Source organism: Syngnathus acus, chromosome 12, assembly GCF_901709675.1.
Source record: "Syngnathus acus chromosome 12, fSynAcu1.2, whole genome shotgun sequence".
Lineage (NCBI taxonomy): Eukaryota > Metazoa > Chordata > Actinopteri > Syngnathiformes > Syngnathidae > Syngnathus > Syngnathus acus.
Window position 1 is genome coordinate 1750947 of NC_051097.1, and position 19895 is coordinate 1770841.

A 19895-nucleotide genomic window follows, 5' to 3' on the forward strand; every position below is an offset into this window, starting at 1 on the left:
TTGGTGCCTGTCGTGGCGGCAATCCCCGAACCCGCTGGTGGACACCGGCGGTAAGGGATGCCGTCAAGCTGAAGAAGGAGTCCTATCGGGCCGTTTTGGCCTGCGGGACTCCGGAGGCAGCTGACAGGTACCGGATGGCCAAGCGGAACGCGGCTTCGGCGGTTGCTGAGGCAAAAACCCGGGCGTGGGAGGAGTTCGGCGAGGCCATGGAGAATGACTTCCGGACGGCTTCGAGGAAATTCTGGTCCACCATCCGGCGTCTCAGGAGGGGGAAGCAGTGCAACGTCAACACTGTTTACAGTGGAGATGGCGTGCTGCTGACCTCGACTCGGGACGTCGTGTGTCGGTGGGGAGAATACTTCGAAGACCTCCTCAATTCCACCGACACGCCTTCCATTGTGGAAGCAGGGCCTGGGGACTCTGAGGCGGACTCTCCAATCTCTGGGGTTGAAGTCACTGAGGTAGTTAAAAAACTCCTCGGTGGCAAGGCCCCGGGGGTGGATGAGATCCGCCCGGATTTCTTAAGGGCTCTGGATGTTGTGGGGCTGTCATGGCTGACACGTCTCTACAGCATCGCGTGGACATCGGGGACAGTGCCTCTGGATTGGCAGACTGGGGTGGTGGTTCCCCTCTTTAAGAAGGGGGACCGGAGGGTGTGTTCCAATTACAGGGGAATTACACTCCTCAGCCTCCCTGGTAAGGTCTATTCAGGGGTGCTGGAGAGGAGGGTCCGTCGGGAGGTCGAACCTCGGATTCAGGAGGAACAGTGTGGCTTTCGTCCTGGCCGTGGAACAGTGGACCAGCTCTTCACCCTCAACAGGATCCTCGAGGGTGCATGGGAGTTCGCCCAACCAGTCCACATGTGTTTTGTGGACTTGGAGAAGGCGTTCGACCGTGTCCCTCGGGAGGTTCTGTGGGGGGTGCTTCGGGAGTACGGGGTACCGAGCCAACTGATAAGGGCGGTTCGGTCCCTGTATCACCGATGCCAGAGTGTGGTCCGCATTTCCGGCAGTAAGTCGGATTCGTTCCCAGTGAGGGTTGGACTCCGCCAAGGCTGCCCTTTGTCACCGATTCTGTTCATAATTTTTATGGACAGAATTTCTAGGCGCAGCCGAGGCGTTGAGGGTGTCCGGTTTGGGGACCTCAGCATCGCGTCTCTGCTTTTTGCAGACGACGTGGTGCTGTTGGCTTCTTCAGGCCGTGATCTCCAGCTCTCACTGGAGCGGTTCGCAGCCGAGTGTGAAGCGGTCGGGATGAGGGTCAGCACCTCCAAATCCGAGTCCATGGTCCTCGATCGGAAAAGGGTGGAATGCCCTCTCCGGATCGGGGATGAGATCCTGCCCCAAGTGGAGGAGTTTAAGTATCTTGGGGTCTTGTTCACGAGTGAGGGGAGGATGGAGCGCGAGATCGACAGGCGGATCGGTGCAGCGTCGGCAGTAATGCGGACTCTGTACCGGTCCGTCGTGGTAAAGAGAGAGCTGAGCCAAAAGGCAAAGCTCTCAATTTACCGGTCGATTTACGCTCCTACCCTCACCTATGGTCACGAGCTATGGGTCGTGACCGAAAGAACGAGATCCCGGATACAAGTGGCCGAAATGAGTTTTCTCCGCAGGATGTCCGGGCTCTCCCTTAGAGATAGGGTGAGGAGTTCGGTCATCCGGGAGAGACTCGGAGTAGAGTCGCTACTCCTCCACGTTGAGAGGAGCCAGATGAGGTGGCTCGGGCATCTCATCAGGATGCCTCCTGGACGCCTCCCTGGGGAGGTGTTCCGGGCATGTCCCACCGGTAGGAGACCCCGGGGACGACCCAGGACGCGCTGGAGAGACTATGTCTCTCGGCTGGCCTGGGAACGCCTTGGGATCCCCCGGGATGAGCTAGATGAAGTGGCTGGGGAGAGGGAAGTCTGGGAGTCCCTCCTGAAGCTGCTGCCCCCGCGACCCGACCCCGGATAAGCGGAAGAAGATGGATGGATGGATGGATGGATGGAATATGGGACAATGTATTTGTGATTTGATTGACCGAAAGGTTTATAACACTATTCTATTCTATTCTATTCTATTCATTTCATTTCATTTCTTCTTTTATTTGGCTGCATGTTAGGTGTGCAACACCTGCGCGAGCCGTCCATTCTCAACGCTGTTTGGCTGTCGCTGACGACTTGGATATCCATCCTAGCTGGCCTTATAGTATATTGATGGAGGCTCACTGACAATGCTCACCTCTGCTATAATTAAATCATTGTAACTATTGGGTCATCATTGTATCATCATTGTACTGTTTAGTTCTACAAAATCATCCATAAAAATGTGGAATACTGTACTTTGTTTTGCAGTAGGCAACCACACACATGATTCCAACGACTAGGAGTGCAATGCAGATTCCTGTTATTGTTAAAATACGTTTCTGATACAGCTCCTCAGCTTCTGAAAAAGAGGACAGTACATTCTTTAAAACTCAGGTCACACACATATACACACACATACCGTATTGGCCCAAATATAAGACGGTGTTTTTTGCATTGAAATAAGACTGAAAAAGTGGGGGTTGTCTTACATTTGGGGTATAAACATTATACCCATTCACAACGCTAGATGGCGCCAGATATCTTCAAAGCGAATGCTGAACTTAACTCCCCAGGCCAAGGCGAACCCCTGTCGCGAAGAAGAAAAATAAAAATAGCGGTAGCAGTTTGCATTATTTTATTGCAATGTTTTTCCTTATTCAGATTTGTTTCAAGACTACAGTTACAGTTAGACTTTACTTTGATGGTTAATGCAATTATTGCAATTGTGTTGTTTTATCACAGTAGATTGGTTTATTTACATTTCAAAAACCAGAAGCCATTCATTTACAAATGTGATTGCACTTAAGTTTACAAATTTAAATGTTCAGATATTAAGATGTGATAGAAAGGTTTTGCATGATTTGAATGAGGCAAAATAACATGCTTTTTCTCTCGAGTATGTTGTTAGAATCATTTGTGTCAGATGTACTGTAATTATTTTCTGTATAAAAATTAAATTTGGTGTTCAAAAGGTCTTTTTTCAAACTTGAGTCTTGAAAAAGAGGGGGTCGTCTTATAATCAGGGTCGTCTTATATTCGGGCCAATACGGTACATATAAAGTCAATACGATATCGTCGACACACACACACACACACACACGTACACACACACACACACACACACACACACACACACACACACACACACACACACACACACACACACACACACACACGTACACACACACAGACGCACACGCAAACACACTTGTGTACAAACATCAGTCGGACATAAAGGTTTGTAGAAGAGAAGCAAAACAAGAACTGCAGCACGAGGGAATGGGGATATACAGTAAAGAAGATGGAAATGGTGGAAATGGAAATGAGGTTGAAAAAAAAAGGAGCAAGACAGTTGTGTATCAAGATTGAATCACATTGAAGAAAACACGACAACACGATATGTTTCAAGAAATAGTTGAAGGGATGTAAACATACGGTATCAGATATTTAAAACCCCATTACCCTTTCATGGAGAAATCAGACAATGTTTGCCTGACTTACATTTTCAAAATGAATGTATTTGGTGTTCAAACAACTGCTATTTCATATGTATGTTTTGTAAAGGAAATTATTCCAATTAGTAATTGTTCTTTTGTTTTAATTGGTTTAGTGCAGTGGTTTTTAACCTGGGTTCGATCACCCCTCGGGGTTCGGTGACTCGGTCTCAGGGGGTCGACAGAGCCTCCACTGAGGAGGTCCAAACAAACCCGATTTACTGTGTAAATCCTGATTCGCCAGTATGTAATTTGTTGTGAGTTTAGGCGATGTGCTGGTTTTGTTCTTTGAACAAGGTGATGTTCATGCACGGCTCATTTTGTGCACCAGTAAAAAACATCTATATCTTGAATTTAAAAAATAAAAAAATAAAAATCACTAACGAGGGGTTCGGTGAATACGCATATGAAACTGGTGGGGTTCGGTACCTCCAACAAGGTTAAGATCCATGACAGGTGAGCCACGCCTTCATTCATCAGCTGATAAAGACACGTCACACCTACACCAGTGACAGTCTGATGAAGGCGAAAGTACACGCCGAAACATGTCAGGTAAATAAAACAACCTAAATAATTTGTCTGTGATAAAAGAACCAGTCAACTAATTTACAAGTGAAGATAAAATGAACTTAGTACAACTAAGGTTAAGAACCACTGGTTTAGTGTCTAAAGAATCGTATTTGTGCTACCAATTCTGGATGTACGACCCCTTCATTTGACAAGCTAAACTAACTAAGGGCTTACATTTTCAAACGAATTAAAGAAGGAATGGTCCATACCCATAAATTCAACTCCAAGATGTTCATGTAGCAGCAGTGACAGGGAGAATGTAGATTATTTTTAGATGAAATTCATTTGCTGATTATGAATGTGATAAAATCAAAAATCAAAATAAAGATGGGTTACCGTGTTTTTCCATGCATAATGCGCAAAATTTAACTAATTTATTGTCCTAAAATCTGGGGTGCGCATTATGCATGGGTACAACAATTTTTGAAGAAAATCTCCCTCGAAATAAAACTTGAAATCACACCTTTCTTCTTGTTTGTTGTCAATCGCGCATCGCATTCAGCCATCCTGCCCAACACACTTACTCAGTAAAATTCATAATTGACGACGCATCGTTTGATGCGATGGTGCAATCCTTGATGGTGTGTTATTGTCAAATATTGTTTGTTTTTTAATCTCCATCGCAAACCGGATATCATACGGAGGCCGCCATTACAGATGCGCAGAACGGATGCGCAAGACACGTCAGCTATATAAAGAGCGAGAGTTCAGTTCTCTACCTAAATGCGTATTACAGGTAATATTTTATTTCACAACACTTTGCCTTGTTCCTTTCTTCTCTGCTGTTCACTTCAAACACTCTCCATACGAACACAATGCTCTCGTATCAGACGCTTGCTCGATCACCTGCTCGTTTGCTGTCACAATGTACCCTACACAAATCCGAAACATTTCTTCGCTATCGAGTTTGCTAGCGCATGCGCAGTGATACTGACCGGCAGAATAACATCCGGTTGTTCCCAAAGATGATCTTTTTCTGAAATAATTTTACGTTTACGGACTTAAGTACAGTGCCTTGTGAAAGTATTCGGCCTCCTTGAACCTTTCAACATTTCGCGACATTTCAGGCTTCAAACATAAAGATATAAAAGTTAAATTTTTTGTCAAGAATCAACAAGTGGGACACAATCGTGAAGTGGAACAAAATTTATTGGATAATTTAAACTTTTTTAACAAATAAAAAACTGGAAAGTGGGGCGTGCAATATTATTCGGCCCCCTTGCGCTAATACTTTGTAGCGCCACCTTTTGCTGCAATTACAGCTGCAAGTCGCTTGGGGTATGTCTCTAGCAGTTTTGCACATCGAGAGACTGGAATTCTTGCCCATTCTTCCTTGCAAAACAGCTCGAGCTCAGTGAGGTTGGATGGAGAGCGTTTGTGAACAGCAGTCTTCAGCTCTTTCCACAGATTCTCGATTGGATTCAGGTCTGGACTTTGACTTGGCCATTCTAACACCTGGATACGTCTATTTGTGAACCATTCCATTGTCGATTTGGCTTTATGTTTTGGATCATTGTCCTGTTGGAAGATAAATCTCCGTCCCAGTCTCAGGTCTTTTGCAGACTCCAACAGGTTTTCTTCCAGAATGGTCCTGTATTTGGCTCCATCCATCTTCCCATCAATTTTAGCCATCTTCCCTGTCCCTGCTGAAGAAAAGCAGGCCCAAACCATGATGCTGCCACCACCATGTTTGACAGTGGGGATGGTGTGTTCAGGGTGATGAGCTGTGTTGCTTTTACGCCAAACATATCGTTTTGCATTGTGGCCAAAAAGTTTGATTTTGGTTTCATCTGACCAGAGCACCTTCTTCCACATGTTTGGTGTGTCTCCCAGGTGGTTTGTGGCAAACTTTAAACGAGACTTTTTATGGATATCTTTGAGAAATGGCTTTCTTCTTGCCACTCTTCCATAAAGGCCAGATTTGTGCAGTGCACGACTGATTGTTGTCCTATGGACAGACTCTCCCACCTCAGCTGTAGTTATCTGCAGTTCATCCAGAGTGATCATGGGCCTCTTGGCTGCATCTCTGATCAGTCTTCTCCTTGTTTGAGATGAAAGTTTGGAGGGACGGCCGGGTCTTGGTAGATTTGCAGTGGTCTGATACTCCTTCCATTTCAATATAATTGCTTGCACAGTGCTCCTTGAGATGTTTAAAGCTTGGGAAATCTTTTTGTATCCAAATCCGGCTTTAAACTTCTCCACAACAGTATCTCGGACCTGCCTGGTGTGTTCCTTTGTCTTCATGGTTCTCTCTGCGCTTTAAACAGAACCCTGAGACTATCAAAGAGCAGGTGCGTTTATACGGAGACTTGATTACACACAGGTGCATTCTATTTATCATCATCAGTCATTTAGGACAACATTGGATCATTCAAAGATCGTCACTGAACTTCTGGAGTGAGTTTGCTGCACTGAAAGTAAAGGGGCCGAATAACATTGCACGCCCCACTTTTCAGTTTTTTATTTGTTAAAAAAAGTTTAAATTATCCAATAAATTTCGTTCCACTTCACGATTGTGTCCCACTTGTTGATTCTTGACAAAAAATAAAAATTTTATATCTTTATGTTTGAAGCCTGAAATGTGGCGAAATGTTGAAAAGTTCAAGGGGGCCGAATACTTTCGCAAGGCACTGTAAGAGTCAAAATTTGGGTGCGTATTATACATGGGTACAGGCTTTTTTCCAGCATCGACATGCCATTTTTAGGGTGGGTATTATGCACGGGGGCGCATTATGCATGGAAAAACACGGTAAATAAGCACCGACAATTATATTTAAAAGTTAATAAAATGGATTATATGCAACTCCTGAGGGGGGTTCAACTCAGGGGTTGAATGACTTCAGATTTACTTGAGACATGGGCAATTGTAGACTGCCTTGCAACCACAATTGTGCGTCCATTGGTGATTCGCGCCCCCAACCAGGCCACCTACGATATTTCAAAGTTAGGTTTCAACTAAGGCTTACGGTGTCAAACTGGGGTTAGTGTTTCAATGTAGGGTTTCAAATTACAGCTAGACTTTCAAATAGTCTTAAGGTTTCAATTTAGATGTCACGGAAGATGACAGGGCGACCAAGTGCAGCACGATCCTTCATGGAAAAAAGGGGGAAAGGGGAAGTGGAACGCTGGACTTGCGGTCTGGCAGGCGTGGCTGAGCAGCAGACCACAGCGCATAGTCGTAGTCAGAGGCAGGCAGGTTGTCGAGGCAGGCGGCGATCAGAAGCGTGGTCAAAGGACAAGCAAGTAGTCGGGGCAGGCGGCGATCAAAGCGTGGTCGGTCAGTTTACGGAAGCAGTTGGCAACAGAGATCGTTCAGGGGACAAAAAGGCAGTGGTGTCATGAGCAGGGTAAGTAGACGAACTGACAACCACTGGCAGAATACACAGAGGTTAAGTAGGGGACCTACCGAGCTGTAGCAGGTGCTGGCAATTCCTTGATTGGGGCTTGGCTGGAAGTCAGGCGACGCAGGAACGTGACAGAGCTTCTAAATAGGGTTAGGGTTTTGCAGTAGGGCAGGGGTGATAAAATTATTTTTGTCGGGGACCGCATTGTCCTCATAGTTTTCTTCGGAGGGCCATTATGACTGTCAACGCCTTCTATTATATACAGTATAAGCTACATGACAAACTGATGAATAACTCGCTTTGAAATCAGAGACTAGTAAAAACTGTTCAAATATTTGAAAAAGATGAATAGTGATAGAAATTCATAGCAATATCTATAGTTTTTAAAAGTGAAGACACGTTGCAATTTTATCATTGACACATGGAGTTGATCCACAATTTGTCTTGGCAGGCCTCATAAAATGATGTGATGGGCCGCCACTGGCCCCCGGGCCTTGAGTTTGACACCTATGCTGTAGGGTTTCAAACTAGTGTTGGTGTTTCAAAGTAGGATTTCAAATTAGGTTCATGGCTTCAAAATAGTATTTTAAACCAGGGTTAGGGTTTCAAAGTAGGGTTAGGATTTCAAACTAGGATTATTGAATCAAATTAGGGTTTCAAACTAAGGTTGGGGTTTCAAAATAGAGTTTTACACTAGGGTGAGTGTTTCAAAGTAGGGTTTCAAATTAGGGTTTTGAGAATACTTGGATCAGAAGTACCACAGGGTAAAAGTGTTTACTAGCGGGGATTTTATTTGTGCACTGCGTTTTTAGAACATTCGTATATGTAGTTTAGCATAATTAATCATTTTTTACATCCCTGTTGCTTCCTTTCTATTTTTTTAACAGAACGTGTGTGTGTGTGCATGTGTGTGTGTGCGTGCGTGCGTGCGTGCGTGCGTGCGTGCGTGTGTGTGTGTGTGTGCATGTACATGTAATTGTGTGTGTGTGTGTACTTAATCAAATCTGCATGCAGCTTTAACATAATGAAGCAAAACCATGCAGGTTTATAGTGAAGCATAACATGGAAGGAGTCACAAAACACACACAGCTAATTAAACATGCAACATTAAAAAAAGAGAGACAAGTGGAATTAGACATACTGTAAAAGCTGGCCATTACATATTTTTGGCAGCGATCACCAGTAAATTCATTTGGACACCTGATTAGGAAAAAAGAGAAACATACAAGAGGAAACAGGCAGTTAGTTTATAAAAGTGAAGAATAACCCACAATGGTCATCACTGGTGTTGACAGAAAGGGCAAGCTAGACAAATGTCTAGTTGGAATTTTTACTTTTTTACTTTTACTACTTTTTTTTACTTCAAGCGGATGACTGAAATGTGCATGTAAATAGGTAGCCACTTGGACTGATCCATTCTGTAGTTTCCAAATACAGGTTTCGGTGAAGTCCAACCTAGGGAATACATTGGCTCTGACACACAGGACTCATAAGACCAAAGGAGGAGCCTCAGCCCCCAGTGGTCACTTGAATCCCAGTGTTGGCAGACATTTGATCAGAAACTTTGTAAAAAATCACAATCTAGAATTGTACGTGCAAGTGTTAGCCTACACGCTGGTGTTGGAGGGGCGTACTGAATGAAAAATTAGTAGTGGGTTGAGTGTTTGAAAAAGAAGAAAAAAAAAGACTGTTTTTCAGTGGCGGACACCAGAATGGGATGTGATGAAGTCGAAGATCATGCAAGTTTCAGTTCATTGCTGTTCTAAAAGGAAGACGTCAGTCCTCGATCAAAACCAGATCACAGAATTAATTATGGCTTTCTCATGACCAAATTTAACCATCATTGTTCATAAAAGAAAGATGAACTTCTCAACTTTTCAAAACATGAGGGTGAAACACCAGTAATGACGTGTGGGACTGAATACAGTGGTCACATACGTTTTGGGTTTGAGACTTTCTTAAGCACAGCTTGTTCACATCGGTGCCCAGTGAATCCGGTCAAGCACCTGGCCAATGGGTAGAAAGGACAAGAGAATAACAGTACGTAACACACGGGACAAACAAGATGGACAAAAAACAAAACAAACAAAAACACTGATGTGGGAGTAAAACCTTGGTGTATGGTGAATTAAAAAAAAAAAAAAAAAGTCACATTCTTACTTGATGACCCACATGTAGCAATGGGGATATGTTCAAGTAAGATCAGACAAATTACCTTACCTTATAATGTAAACTAGACGACTCCAGCACATTATTCACCAGCTGTGTTACTCACGATCTGGGTTACACACTAGCTGATTGTAAGCATCAAAACCCCTAAATCCCCTAAACATTGTCAGATAATGAGATAAAAATATTAAGATATTCAGGAGGAGGAGCACATGACACCAATTAAGGACTTTGTCACTCCCACCGATTTGCACCTAAACACAACAAACACAGATGATGGTGGTGGTAGCAGTTAAGATAGAAGAAGCTATCGACAACCTTGCAGTTGTCCCATGTTTATATTGGTTCATTTAAAGAACACGACACCATGGTAGAAAAGCCAAAGTCCCAGAAATAATGTTCAAAAGGCGTATCAATGTAACGAAAGGATGGCTATTGTTTAAGATAGATCTCTATGTACACGGTTGTTATCACGTGAACTCAACTCTTCTGCGTGAACTTCCGTGATCTTGTGGTCTCGCCTGTGCAGATTTTGGGACACGCACCGCACATGCACCGCAGTCGATCTGCATTGCATTCAAAATGTCTTCCGTACAGACACCACAACGCATCATTGTGAATTAGCCGGACTCAATCACTGGTACAGCATTGAGTCTAGATTTCCAGGCTACTTGTGCTGTAGAGTTTCCTTGCTTGCCTTTAAGGGTCATTGTCAAGAAAGTGGAATGTGTGAAATTGTTTCCAAAGTAGCTTGAGGGACCGAACGCAGTAAAACACAAAACCATCACACACTCACTTGAGCTTGACTCAAAGGCAGTGTCTTAAGTTCCATCTTCTTACCTGCACAAAAACTTTGTGCTGCCAGGCATGATTTCAAGGGTAAAGCACTCCCCTCCATTGACACAGTAGTTCTTCTGGCTATCACTACAGCGTGTCACATGACTGGAAGTCTTGGCTGTAGTGGTGGTGCTGGTGGAAGCTGCAGAAGACAGAATGAATCAGAAGTTGAACTGGAATTTATTCATGTCTTGTGAGAACTGACACTGGACTTTCTGTAAAAGACATGGGTGGACTTTGGTGGAGGCTCAATACAAAAATGATTGTATTCATGAATTTTTCATTATGCATTAAAATATCAACTTACAATCAAATGAAATACTGTTAATGTTTTATAACATAGACACTCAGGAATGTTAGTTGTTTTTTTTGTGCCTGACCACCCGATGTGATGTACATGTCTGCCTTATACTGATCAAAAATAAGACTGCTTTGTTGATTCTTAACATCCTAAAAGGCATACAAATAGTACTGCTTTTATTGTTGATATTGGGTCCAACATAATAATGTTGGAGCTTAGCCAACAGGCTACTGGTTTAATTTTTCTGATGGGTCCAAGTCTGCTGCAGTAGCTGGTGCTGCTGTTAAGTCACGTTAAGGACAAAACATGATGCACTGCATCAGAAGTCCAGGAATATTTCACTTGCGTCATCTCACATGTCACTGAAAAAACATGAATATTTTAAGAAATAATTTCCATTCAAGAAAGGCAAATCTTGTCCACATTGAAAACAAACAAAATAGTAATAAGGAGAATTAGGCCATAGAATCTTGTGACTGAATTCAAGTGTTATATACAGGACTGTCTCAGAAAATTTGAATATTGTATAGTTCTTTATTTTCTGAAATGCAATTAAAAAAAAAAAAGTCATACATTCTGGATTCATTACAAATCAACTGAAATATCGCAAGCCTTTTATTATTTTAATATTGCTGATTATGGCTTACAGCTTAAGAAAACTCAAAAATTCTATCTCAAAATTTAAAAAGATTTATAACAGCAAAACAAAATCAAACATTTAAAAATGTCCAGTAATGCACTCAGTACTTGGTTGGGAATCCTTTTACACGGATTACTGCATCAATGCTGCGTGGCATGGAGGCAATCAGCCTGTGGCATTGCTGAGGTGTTATGGATCTGTATGCCAGGATGCTTCAATAGCGGCCTTTAGCTCATTTGCATTGTTGGGTCTAGTGTCTTTCAGCTTCTTCTTCACAATACCCCACAAATTCTCTATGGGGTTCAGGTCAGGGGAATTGGCAGGCCAATCGAGGACATTTATGCCATGGTCAGTGCACCATTTACTGGTGGTTTTGGCACTGTGGGCAGGGGCCAGATCATGCTGGAAAATGAAATCATCATCTCCATAGAGCTTTTCAGCAGACGGAAGCGTGTAGTGCTCTAAAATCTCTTGGTACACAGCTGCATTTACTCTGGACTTAATGAGACACAGTGGACCAACACCAGCAGCTGACATGGCTCCCCAAACCATCGCTGACTGTGGGAACTTCACACTGGATTTCAAGCGACTTGGATTTTGCTCCTCTCCAGCCTTTCTCCAGACTCTGGCGCCTTGACTTCCAAATGAAATACAAAATTTGCTTTCGTCTGAAAAGAGGACTTTGGACCACTCTGCAACTGACCAGTGCTTCTTTTCCATAGCCCAAGCAGACGCTTCTTCCATTGTCTTGAGTTCAGAAGTGGCTTGACTATGGGTATACGGCTATTGTAGCCCATTTCCCGGACACGTCTGTGAACAGTGGCTTTTGATACCTGGACTCCAGCTTCAGTCTTTGAAGCTCCCCCAAATTCTGGAATCGACTCTTCTTCACAATGCTGTTAAGGCTGCGGTCATCTCTCTTGGTTGTGCGGCGTTTCCTGCCACATTTCCCCCTTCCAACAGACTTTTTGTGGATGTGCTTTGAAACTGCACTCTGTGAAAAGCTTGCTCTTTGAGAGATTTCTTTTTGTGTCTTACCCTCCTGATGGAGGGTGTCAATGATGGTCCTCTGGACAGCAGTCAGGATCAGCAGTCTTCCCCATACTTGTGATTTAGTTTATATATATATATGTATATATATATAACGGAGCTTCGGTTTTTGACCACAATCCGTTCCAGAAGGCTGTTCGAAAAGTGAATCATGTTTACCCATTACAAATAATGGAATAAAAATGAATCCGTTCCAAGCCAAAAAAAACCCCGCCTTTTTTAAGCATTTGTTCATTTGCGCATTTTTGTCCGATCGTGCAACTGCAGCGCACCGCCGAACGCGCAACCGTAGCGCGTCGCCGACCGCGCAACTGCACCGCGCTGGTCGCATTATTGTGACAGAGCCGTCGCTGAAATTTAGAAAATATTTTTAAAGTCCTGATGTACTTTCCAAAATTTAAGTGGACCTCAGTGCGCAGGGAGCTTAATTTTGTCCGATCGCGCAACCGTAGCGCGCCGCCGACCGCGCAACTGCACCGCGCTGGTCGCCTTATTGTGACAGAGCTGTCGCTAAAATTTAGAAAATATTTTTGAAGTCCTAATGGACTTTCCAAAATTTAAGTGGACCTCAGTACGCAGGGAGCTTAATTTGGTCCGACGCGCAACCGCAGCGCGCCGGGCGCTCACTGTCGCATTGCTTTAGCAGCGTCTTTGTGTTTTAGGACGGCTTTACTGCTCCCACTTGCTTCCTTTGGAGGCATGATTAGAGTTGATGCAATCCTCAGAGTAACGAGAATGTAATAACGAACGGAGTCAGTTGGCATGCGGGTCCTCTCGGCTCATCTCGCGAGGTTCGACAACCGAAAAAACTGTGAACTCTATTCACCCATCAAGCCATCTTTATTTTGGTACTATTGTTTTCAATCGAATGCAAGACAACTTTAGTATTCAAACACTCACCTTCTTCTTGTTATGACTCTTTTCATGGAGAATTTGTGGCTTTTTTCCCTTTCTCTTAAAAGGACGTCCTTGTCTTGCTTTAATGTGGGCCTTAAAACATTTGTCTATTCAACACATCGTCAAAGGCAACACATGGGGGAAAAGGTAGGTAATTTTATCCTAACCCTTTCAGAGTTTGTCAAGACTGCAATTCTATTTTGATTTACAAGTTGTTCAAGTGAACTGAAAAATGTATATAAAAATAATACTTCAATCCAAACACCAATTAACATTGGTTACACACAGTGCAAGCGCATATGTCAAAACTGTGTCAATGGACGGACGAACTGTAGCATTTTTAAGGGACACGCCCTCATCCAAATGAATATCAAAAATAGCCACAAGAGGGCTCTACTGTCCCTACTGTCCATGTCACTGTGTTAGCTGGCTGAGGACTGCGGGGGTAACTTTCTCACATAACCTTGGGAAAAAAATGATGACTCATTCAAGCCATTCTACTTTTCTCATTCATTAGATGGATGGTGTTCAAGTTCAAGATGACGATTATGGCAAACCATCACAGCAATGAGGTTATGACTTGGCATGTTTGGTAGGAAGCACAGGATGCCAAATCCAGAGCCTATATTAGTAATACTCACAAATACCTGGCATGCTGTAACCAATTTTTAACCCTTAATGGGATGTATTTGCTTACCAAATCTTTTTTGTTCAATTATTTCCGTTTTTTCTCAGTGAAAAATGTGCACATACACTTCAAATACTAAACTCCCTGTGCAAGGAAATATATTTTGAACTCTTTCCAGCACACATTAGGATCCCCCAGAATACTATGTTAGTAAATATTACATATACTATACATATATATCATACTAAAAATAAATTACAGTAGCAGTGCATTGCGTTGTACGGTCAGCTAGAAGTTGGCACACGTTAGCAAGGCCGCTCTCATCTTAGACATGACTTTGATGTAGACATGTGGTAGGACACAGCAGAAGATCGCCAATCTTGGAGGCATGCTGTACATAAGGGAGTAAAGGATACAGACACTCGACTTAGCCAGGCACAAAATGAGAAAAGAGAAAAACGATTGGTAGGAGGTTCCCAGAGTACCCAAAATCACACAACTTGCATCTGTGACATCTGCACAGCCACTCAAAGATAGGGCTATACAGCCATCACAAACGTTTGAGAATCACTTCAGGGCACAATCCATCGTCTTCACGGAGGCCAGAGAAAATATTACACATCATACTAAAAATAAATTACAGTAGCAGTCCATTGCTTTTGGTGGCTATCATCCCACACTTACTAACTACTGAAAATATTGTATAGTGAAGGCCTTGCATTATGTTATAATAATCTTACGAAAAAGTTACATGCATCTTTTCAATGTTTTCTGCCCATGAATTTTGCAAATTTTCTAGTTCATTTGTTTAATATCTATATTAAATTTAAAGGAAGAGTGTGTAAGATTTATTTATTTTTAGATCTCTATGTGTGACCTGTGACGGGCTGGCAACCAGTTCAAGGTGTAGTCTGCCTTTTGGTTAGGGTCAGTGTTTGAACTACAATCCCATCTCCGCAAAACAGACCAACCACAATCTTAAACGTCACTGTACTGTCCTAGACAATTATGTAGTGCGCAGATGTCAAACTCAAGGCCCGGGGGCCAGATACGGCCCGCCACATCATTTTATGTGGCCCGCAAAGACAAATTGTGCATCAAATTCGTGTGTCATTACTAGAATTGCAAATTGTCTTCACTTTTATTAATATATATTTTTTTTAATATTTGACCAGTTCTTACTCGTCTGATTTGAAAACGAGTTATTTGTCACTTTGTTTTGTAGCTTTTACTGTATATAATATGAGGTGCTCATACATTTATTGGGGTTGACAGTCATAATGGCCCTCCGAAAGAAGCTATGACTACAATGCGGCCGACGAAAAAAATGAGTTTGACACGCCTTTTGATTATGTCACACTACATTGTAGTGTGACATCATCAAAAGGCTTAGGCCCCCGAGTCAACCTGAACGCCCGAGCAGATGTGATAGTAGCTAGGAGATCGATAGAGCTAGTAGCTCATCTACTGGGAAACTATTATAGTTGCTTCCTTCCTTCAATGATCCTGAGTTTCCTCCCCAGGGTGTCTGTAATAGATTTATTCCATTTCCATTATCTTTATTGAGAACACTCGCTTCTAAGTAAAAACAAATCAGACTTTAACTAGCATACAATTACAGGTTTAATTGTTAATCTAGCTAAATATGCATTTTCTCAATCCAGGAATTCCTAACGCCTTGCCTTCATCAAACGATGATAGCATGCAAACCGCAATCCCCAACAGGATGATTTCTTCTTCCGCAGATCTTTGTCACTCCTGTTCACTTAAGTACTCTTAAACATTGTCATTGTAGCTGTTATCTCTATGCATGCATGCTTTATCTGACAGTCTCTTCCTACTTCTCTAACTTTGATCTTTTGTGGCCTCAGACTTCGCGCAACCAAATTTTTTTCTCTGTGCCTTCAAGCAAATGGTTCCTCTCTGGAGTCTACGTGGAACCATGCATTTATGTATGCTGCACAATCAGCAAAAAGCCTTTGAAGTGGTTGCATTTTTTGTCTACTGTATCATTCTACACCATTTTACTCTCTGGTATTCCTCTACACAAAAGAGCATTTTGTCCTTTGAAAATATGCCTTTCCTTGTTGCTAGCCATTTCTTTCTTTAATTCCTAGCTCATTCTGGTTTATCTGCCTGGCCAACTTCATCAATCACTCGCGTCTATTATATGAGGTCTTGTAAATGTGTCTTTGTGCAACAAAAAAAGAACGTGATCTTTCATTAGCTAAGTACGTATATGGTGAATCCGTTAATCAATTTGAAGAGTCAACTTTATTAATCCCAAAGGGGAATTTGAACATCAGATGCCGCAGTCAGCGGCAAAAGAGGATGTAGTGTCATTCTAGTGCAGCACTATTGAGAATGCGAATGCAAGCGTGGCAGACAGAGGTGATGCAAGTGCAACGTTGACTGTTGCAGTATCGGGGTGTGGCTCGAGCTGAACCATATTTGGGGAGACAGTGTGCAGTTGCTCTTGAAATACATAGACTATTGTGATAAATTAGTGAATCAAAAATATTCTTGGAATACATCAGTCTCTCTATTTCAATCAGTTATAATTCAAACTATTATGATTGTCTTATTACTGCACGTAGAGTGACTCAGGTATCCCTGTTCACCTATGAATCAATATACAACTAACAGAGTGGTTCAAATACTCACTTGTGATTTGAAAGCAATTATTAGCTAACAACAAGAACAACAAAAATCGGATTCAAGATTAGCCTTTGATTGAATATTTATTGATCCCCAGGGGTGGGGAAATTCAGGCCCCAGCAGTATCCATACCACAGAGTGGGTATACAAAAGACACACAGATGGCATGAGCGCAACTCAATAGCTCAATAAGGCTGCCACACAACGGCGCCACAAAGAAAGTCAGAAAGTGCACAAGATAAAAGCCATCAAAGCAAAAACAAAGCTAAAAGACAAAGGAAAAAAAGTAACAGCGGCCAACCAGCACCCCTCAATACAAGAGAACACCCCAAAACACACAAAATAGCCTCCACGGGGTCCATATACAGGTGTAAGGCCAGTCCAGTTCAACGGCGCCCAATGGACCGTGGTCGTGAATCGGTGAAAAACATCACAAAGCAGGCAAACGTGTGAGCAGCGTCCTGGGCACCCAGTCGGGTGCACGTGCAGATGGTCACCACGGGGCTAGCATGGCGAAAGTCGTTGGTTCCGACGAGCACGAGGGAGCGGACTCCCCACAGGGGTCGCGGCTGCAAGGCCAAGGCGAGGGACCCGGTCATCACTGGCCGGATAAGCAGGAAGCCGCCGTAGAGTTACGCCGACCGATGATCCCGGTCCCACGAAGAAAAAAATAAATAAAAAACATCCGATCCGAAGAGATACCGAGGTGCGGTAGAAGGCACCAGCATCACCGAATGGACAAAAAGTCAGAAAGAAAAAGGCGAAAAGAAGGAAATAACGAGGAAAAGAGAGAACACTGCTGGGAGGCAGCCACTTACGGCGCCATACCGGAAAAAAAAAAAATATATATATATATATATATTTATTGTCAATAATGACTATTTACTATTTAACTATTTTTAATATATTTGACTATTTACCCCTCATACTGGTAAATTAAAAACCGAAGACAGGGAGCTGATGTCAGGATTTGTTGTATTTACTACATAACTGACCATCATTATGACTCATAGTATAATTACATCCTGAGTGCATTGTGAGTAATCGCCGGTACAGAAGTCTAAAAATTACACTACATTGCGTACATACAGTTAGATGGGGGTTTTTCTGCCTCATAAGACTCCAAGATGTCAACAAGGATGGACTTACCAATACAGGCAACTTCAAAGGACCCCGAGAGTTCGAGGTTAAAATAGAATTGCATGAAAAAAGTTTGTATCCATTTAAAGAAAAAAAACATTATTGTTCCTTCCCATTGCTTAAAAACAGGGATGAGAACGGCAAATTAAAAAAACCACTGAAAAGTAGCCGGGGTCTGGGGTTCGCATGCTCGGGGGGAAAAGCTCCCTGGAAACTCCTGGATTTTGGCAGTATAGCAACCCCAAAACTATTAATTTCATCACTCAATTTCAACAGTTTTGTTAAAAAAATATTCCTGCTTGGTGGGCTACCAAGGTGAATATAATACAGTCAAGCCTCGGTTTTCGACCACAATCCGTTCCAGAAGGCGGTTCGAGAAGCGAATCGGTCGAATTCCGAACCTATTTTTCCCATTACAAATAATGGAAATGTTTTAATCCGTTCTGAGGCTTTAAGCATTTTTTCATTTGCGCATTTATGTCCGATCGCGCAACTGCAGCGCACCGCCGAACGCGCAACCGTAGCGCGTCGCCGACCGAGCAACTGCACCGCGCTGGTTGCATTATTGTGACACAGCCATCGCTGAAATTTGGAAAATATTTTTAAACTCCTGATGTACTTTCCAAAATTTAAGTGGACCTAAGTGCACAGGGAGCTTAATTTTGTCCGATCGCGCAACTGCAGCGCACCGCCGAACGCGCAAACGTAGCGCGTCGCCGACCGCGCAACTGCACCGCGCTGATCGCATTATTGTGACAGAGCCGTCGCTGATATTTAGAAAATGTTTTTAAAGTCCTGATGTACTTTCCAAAATTTAAGTGGACCTCAGTGCTTAATTTAGTCCGATTGCGCAACTGCAGCGCGCCGGGCGCTCACTGTAGCATTGCTTTAAGAGCGTCTTTGTGTTCCGAGTTGTAAGATGATGCTGCTGCCATGCCCATCTGAAACAGTTCCTGATCCCGTTCCACTTGTCTATTTCCCTGGCACGATCCTTGTCTTTTTCTCTAAAACATTCGCCATGCTGGCTAAAACCTTTGCTAATTAGGCAAATGAGTAGGCAAATGATGTGACGAAAGTAGCGCCAAAATGCTGCCGAAAATAAGGCGGCTGTTGTCACAATACTGCTGCCAGAGCCATATAAAAACAATTTTCTCAACAGATCTACACGATTCACGAAAATGATACTCCCGACGGAAAAAAACACACAAATCCGCGGATCCGCGGAAGATTCTCATCCCTGTAAAAAACATGAAAATATACAGTATAATGACGATTCCCCCGCTACCCTCGTAAGGATAAGCAGGTCAGAAAATGTCCTTCTGGACTAGTACATGTACAGATTCAGGAAGAGAGTAACAATTAGCAAAACAAAATGAACAAAATGAAGTAGACAAGGTGAAAGGAACTACCGTTTTTTTCCGTGTATAATGCGCCCCCATGTATAATACGCACCCTAAAAATGGCATGTTGATGCTGGAAAAAAGCCTGTACCCATGTATAATACGCACCCAATTTTTTTTTTTTTTTTTTTTTTTTTTAAGTCCCAATGATCGTCACACACGCAGGGAGGCAATGGGTCCCATTTTTATAGTCTTTGGTATGGTCTTAACTAGGCTGGATGTATTTTTTTTTTGTTGGCGTTGATTTCTCCGACTGCCCGTAAAGGCACCACCGCGATCAGATGAAAAGAGAGGAAAGTGACGTGCGGACATGTGAAAAAGGCGGCTCTGTATGGGAGAGACGTTGAAGAGGAATAAAAACACCCTTGGAAACCAAAACTTGCCCCTCGTCGTGACTCGGAGCCGCAACAAATGTTTCGGATTTGTGTAGGGTACATTGTGACAGCAAACGAGCAGGTGATCGAGCAAGCGTCTGATACGAGAGCATTGCGTTCGTATGGAGCGTGTTTGAAGTGAACAGCAGAGACGAAAGGAACATGGCAAAGTGTTGTGAAGTAAAATATTACCTGTAATACGCATTTTGTTATTTGCTGATTGTATTAAACTATCACATTCATTGTCAGTCAAGAAGAGAAGAGGACTATTATCCCTTCTTTGACGAAATGACCAGAGCACAGTACAAACACACTATTGTCGGTCAGTC

The 19895-nt window shown here is 43.0% G+C and overlaps 1 protein-coding gene and 1 long non-coding RNA gene across 8 annotated transcripts in view; one reads left to right on the plus strand and one right to left on the minus strand.

The window, feature by feature from the left end:
• Positions 1-19895, minus strand: part of nrg1 (neuregulin 1) — a 49205-nt gene that overhangs the window by 15977 nt on the left and 13333 nt on the right. For 4 of the 7 annotated variants that reach the window (XM_037265815.1, XM_037265816.1, XM_037265822.1 and 1 more), the window contains 3 exons: positions 10482-10620; positions 9411-9478; positions 2321-2423 (listed from right to left, as the gene is read on the minus strand). In XM_037265815.1, the coding sequence (XP_037121710.1) occupies positions 2321-2423; positions 9411-9478; positions 10482-10620 (310 nt within the window). Of the gene's footprint in view, positions 1-2320; positions 2424-8613; positions 8673-9410; positions 9479-10481; positions 10621-19895 lie in introns of all 7 variants that reach the window. The other 3 variants (XM_037265820.1, XM_037265819.1, XM_037265818.1) reach the window with 3 other exon arrangements.
• On the plus strand, positions 4015-18632 carry LOC119131458. The gene is made up of 3 exons (XR_005099669.1): positions 4015-4201; positions 12437-12448; positions 18622-18632. It is a non-coding gene; the product is annotated as an uncharacterized LOC119131458 (long non-coding RNA).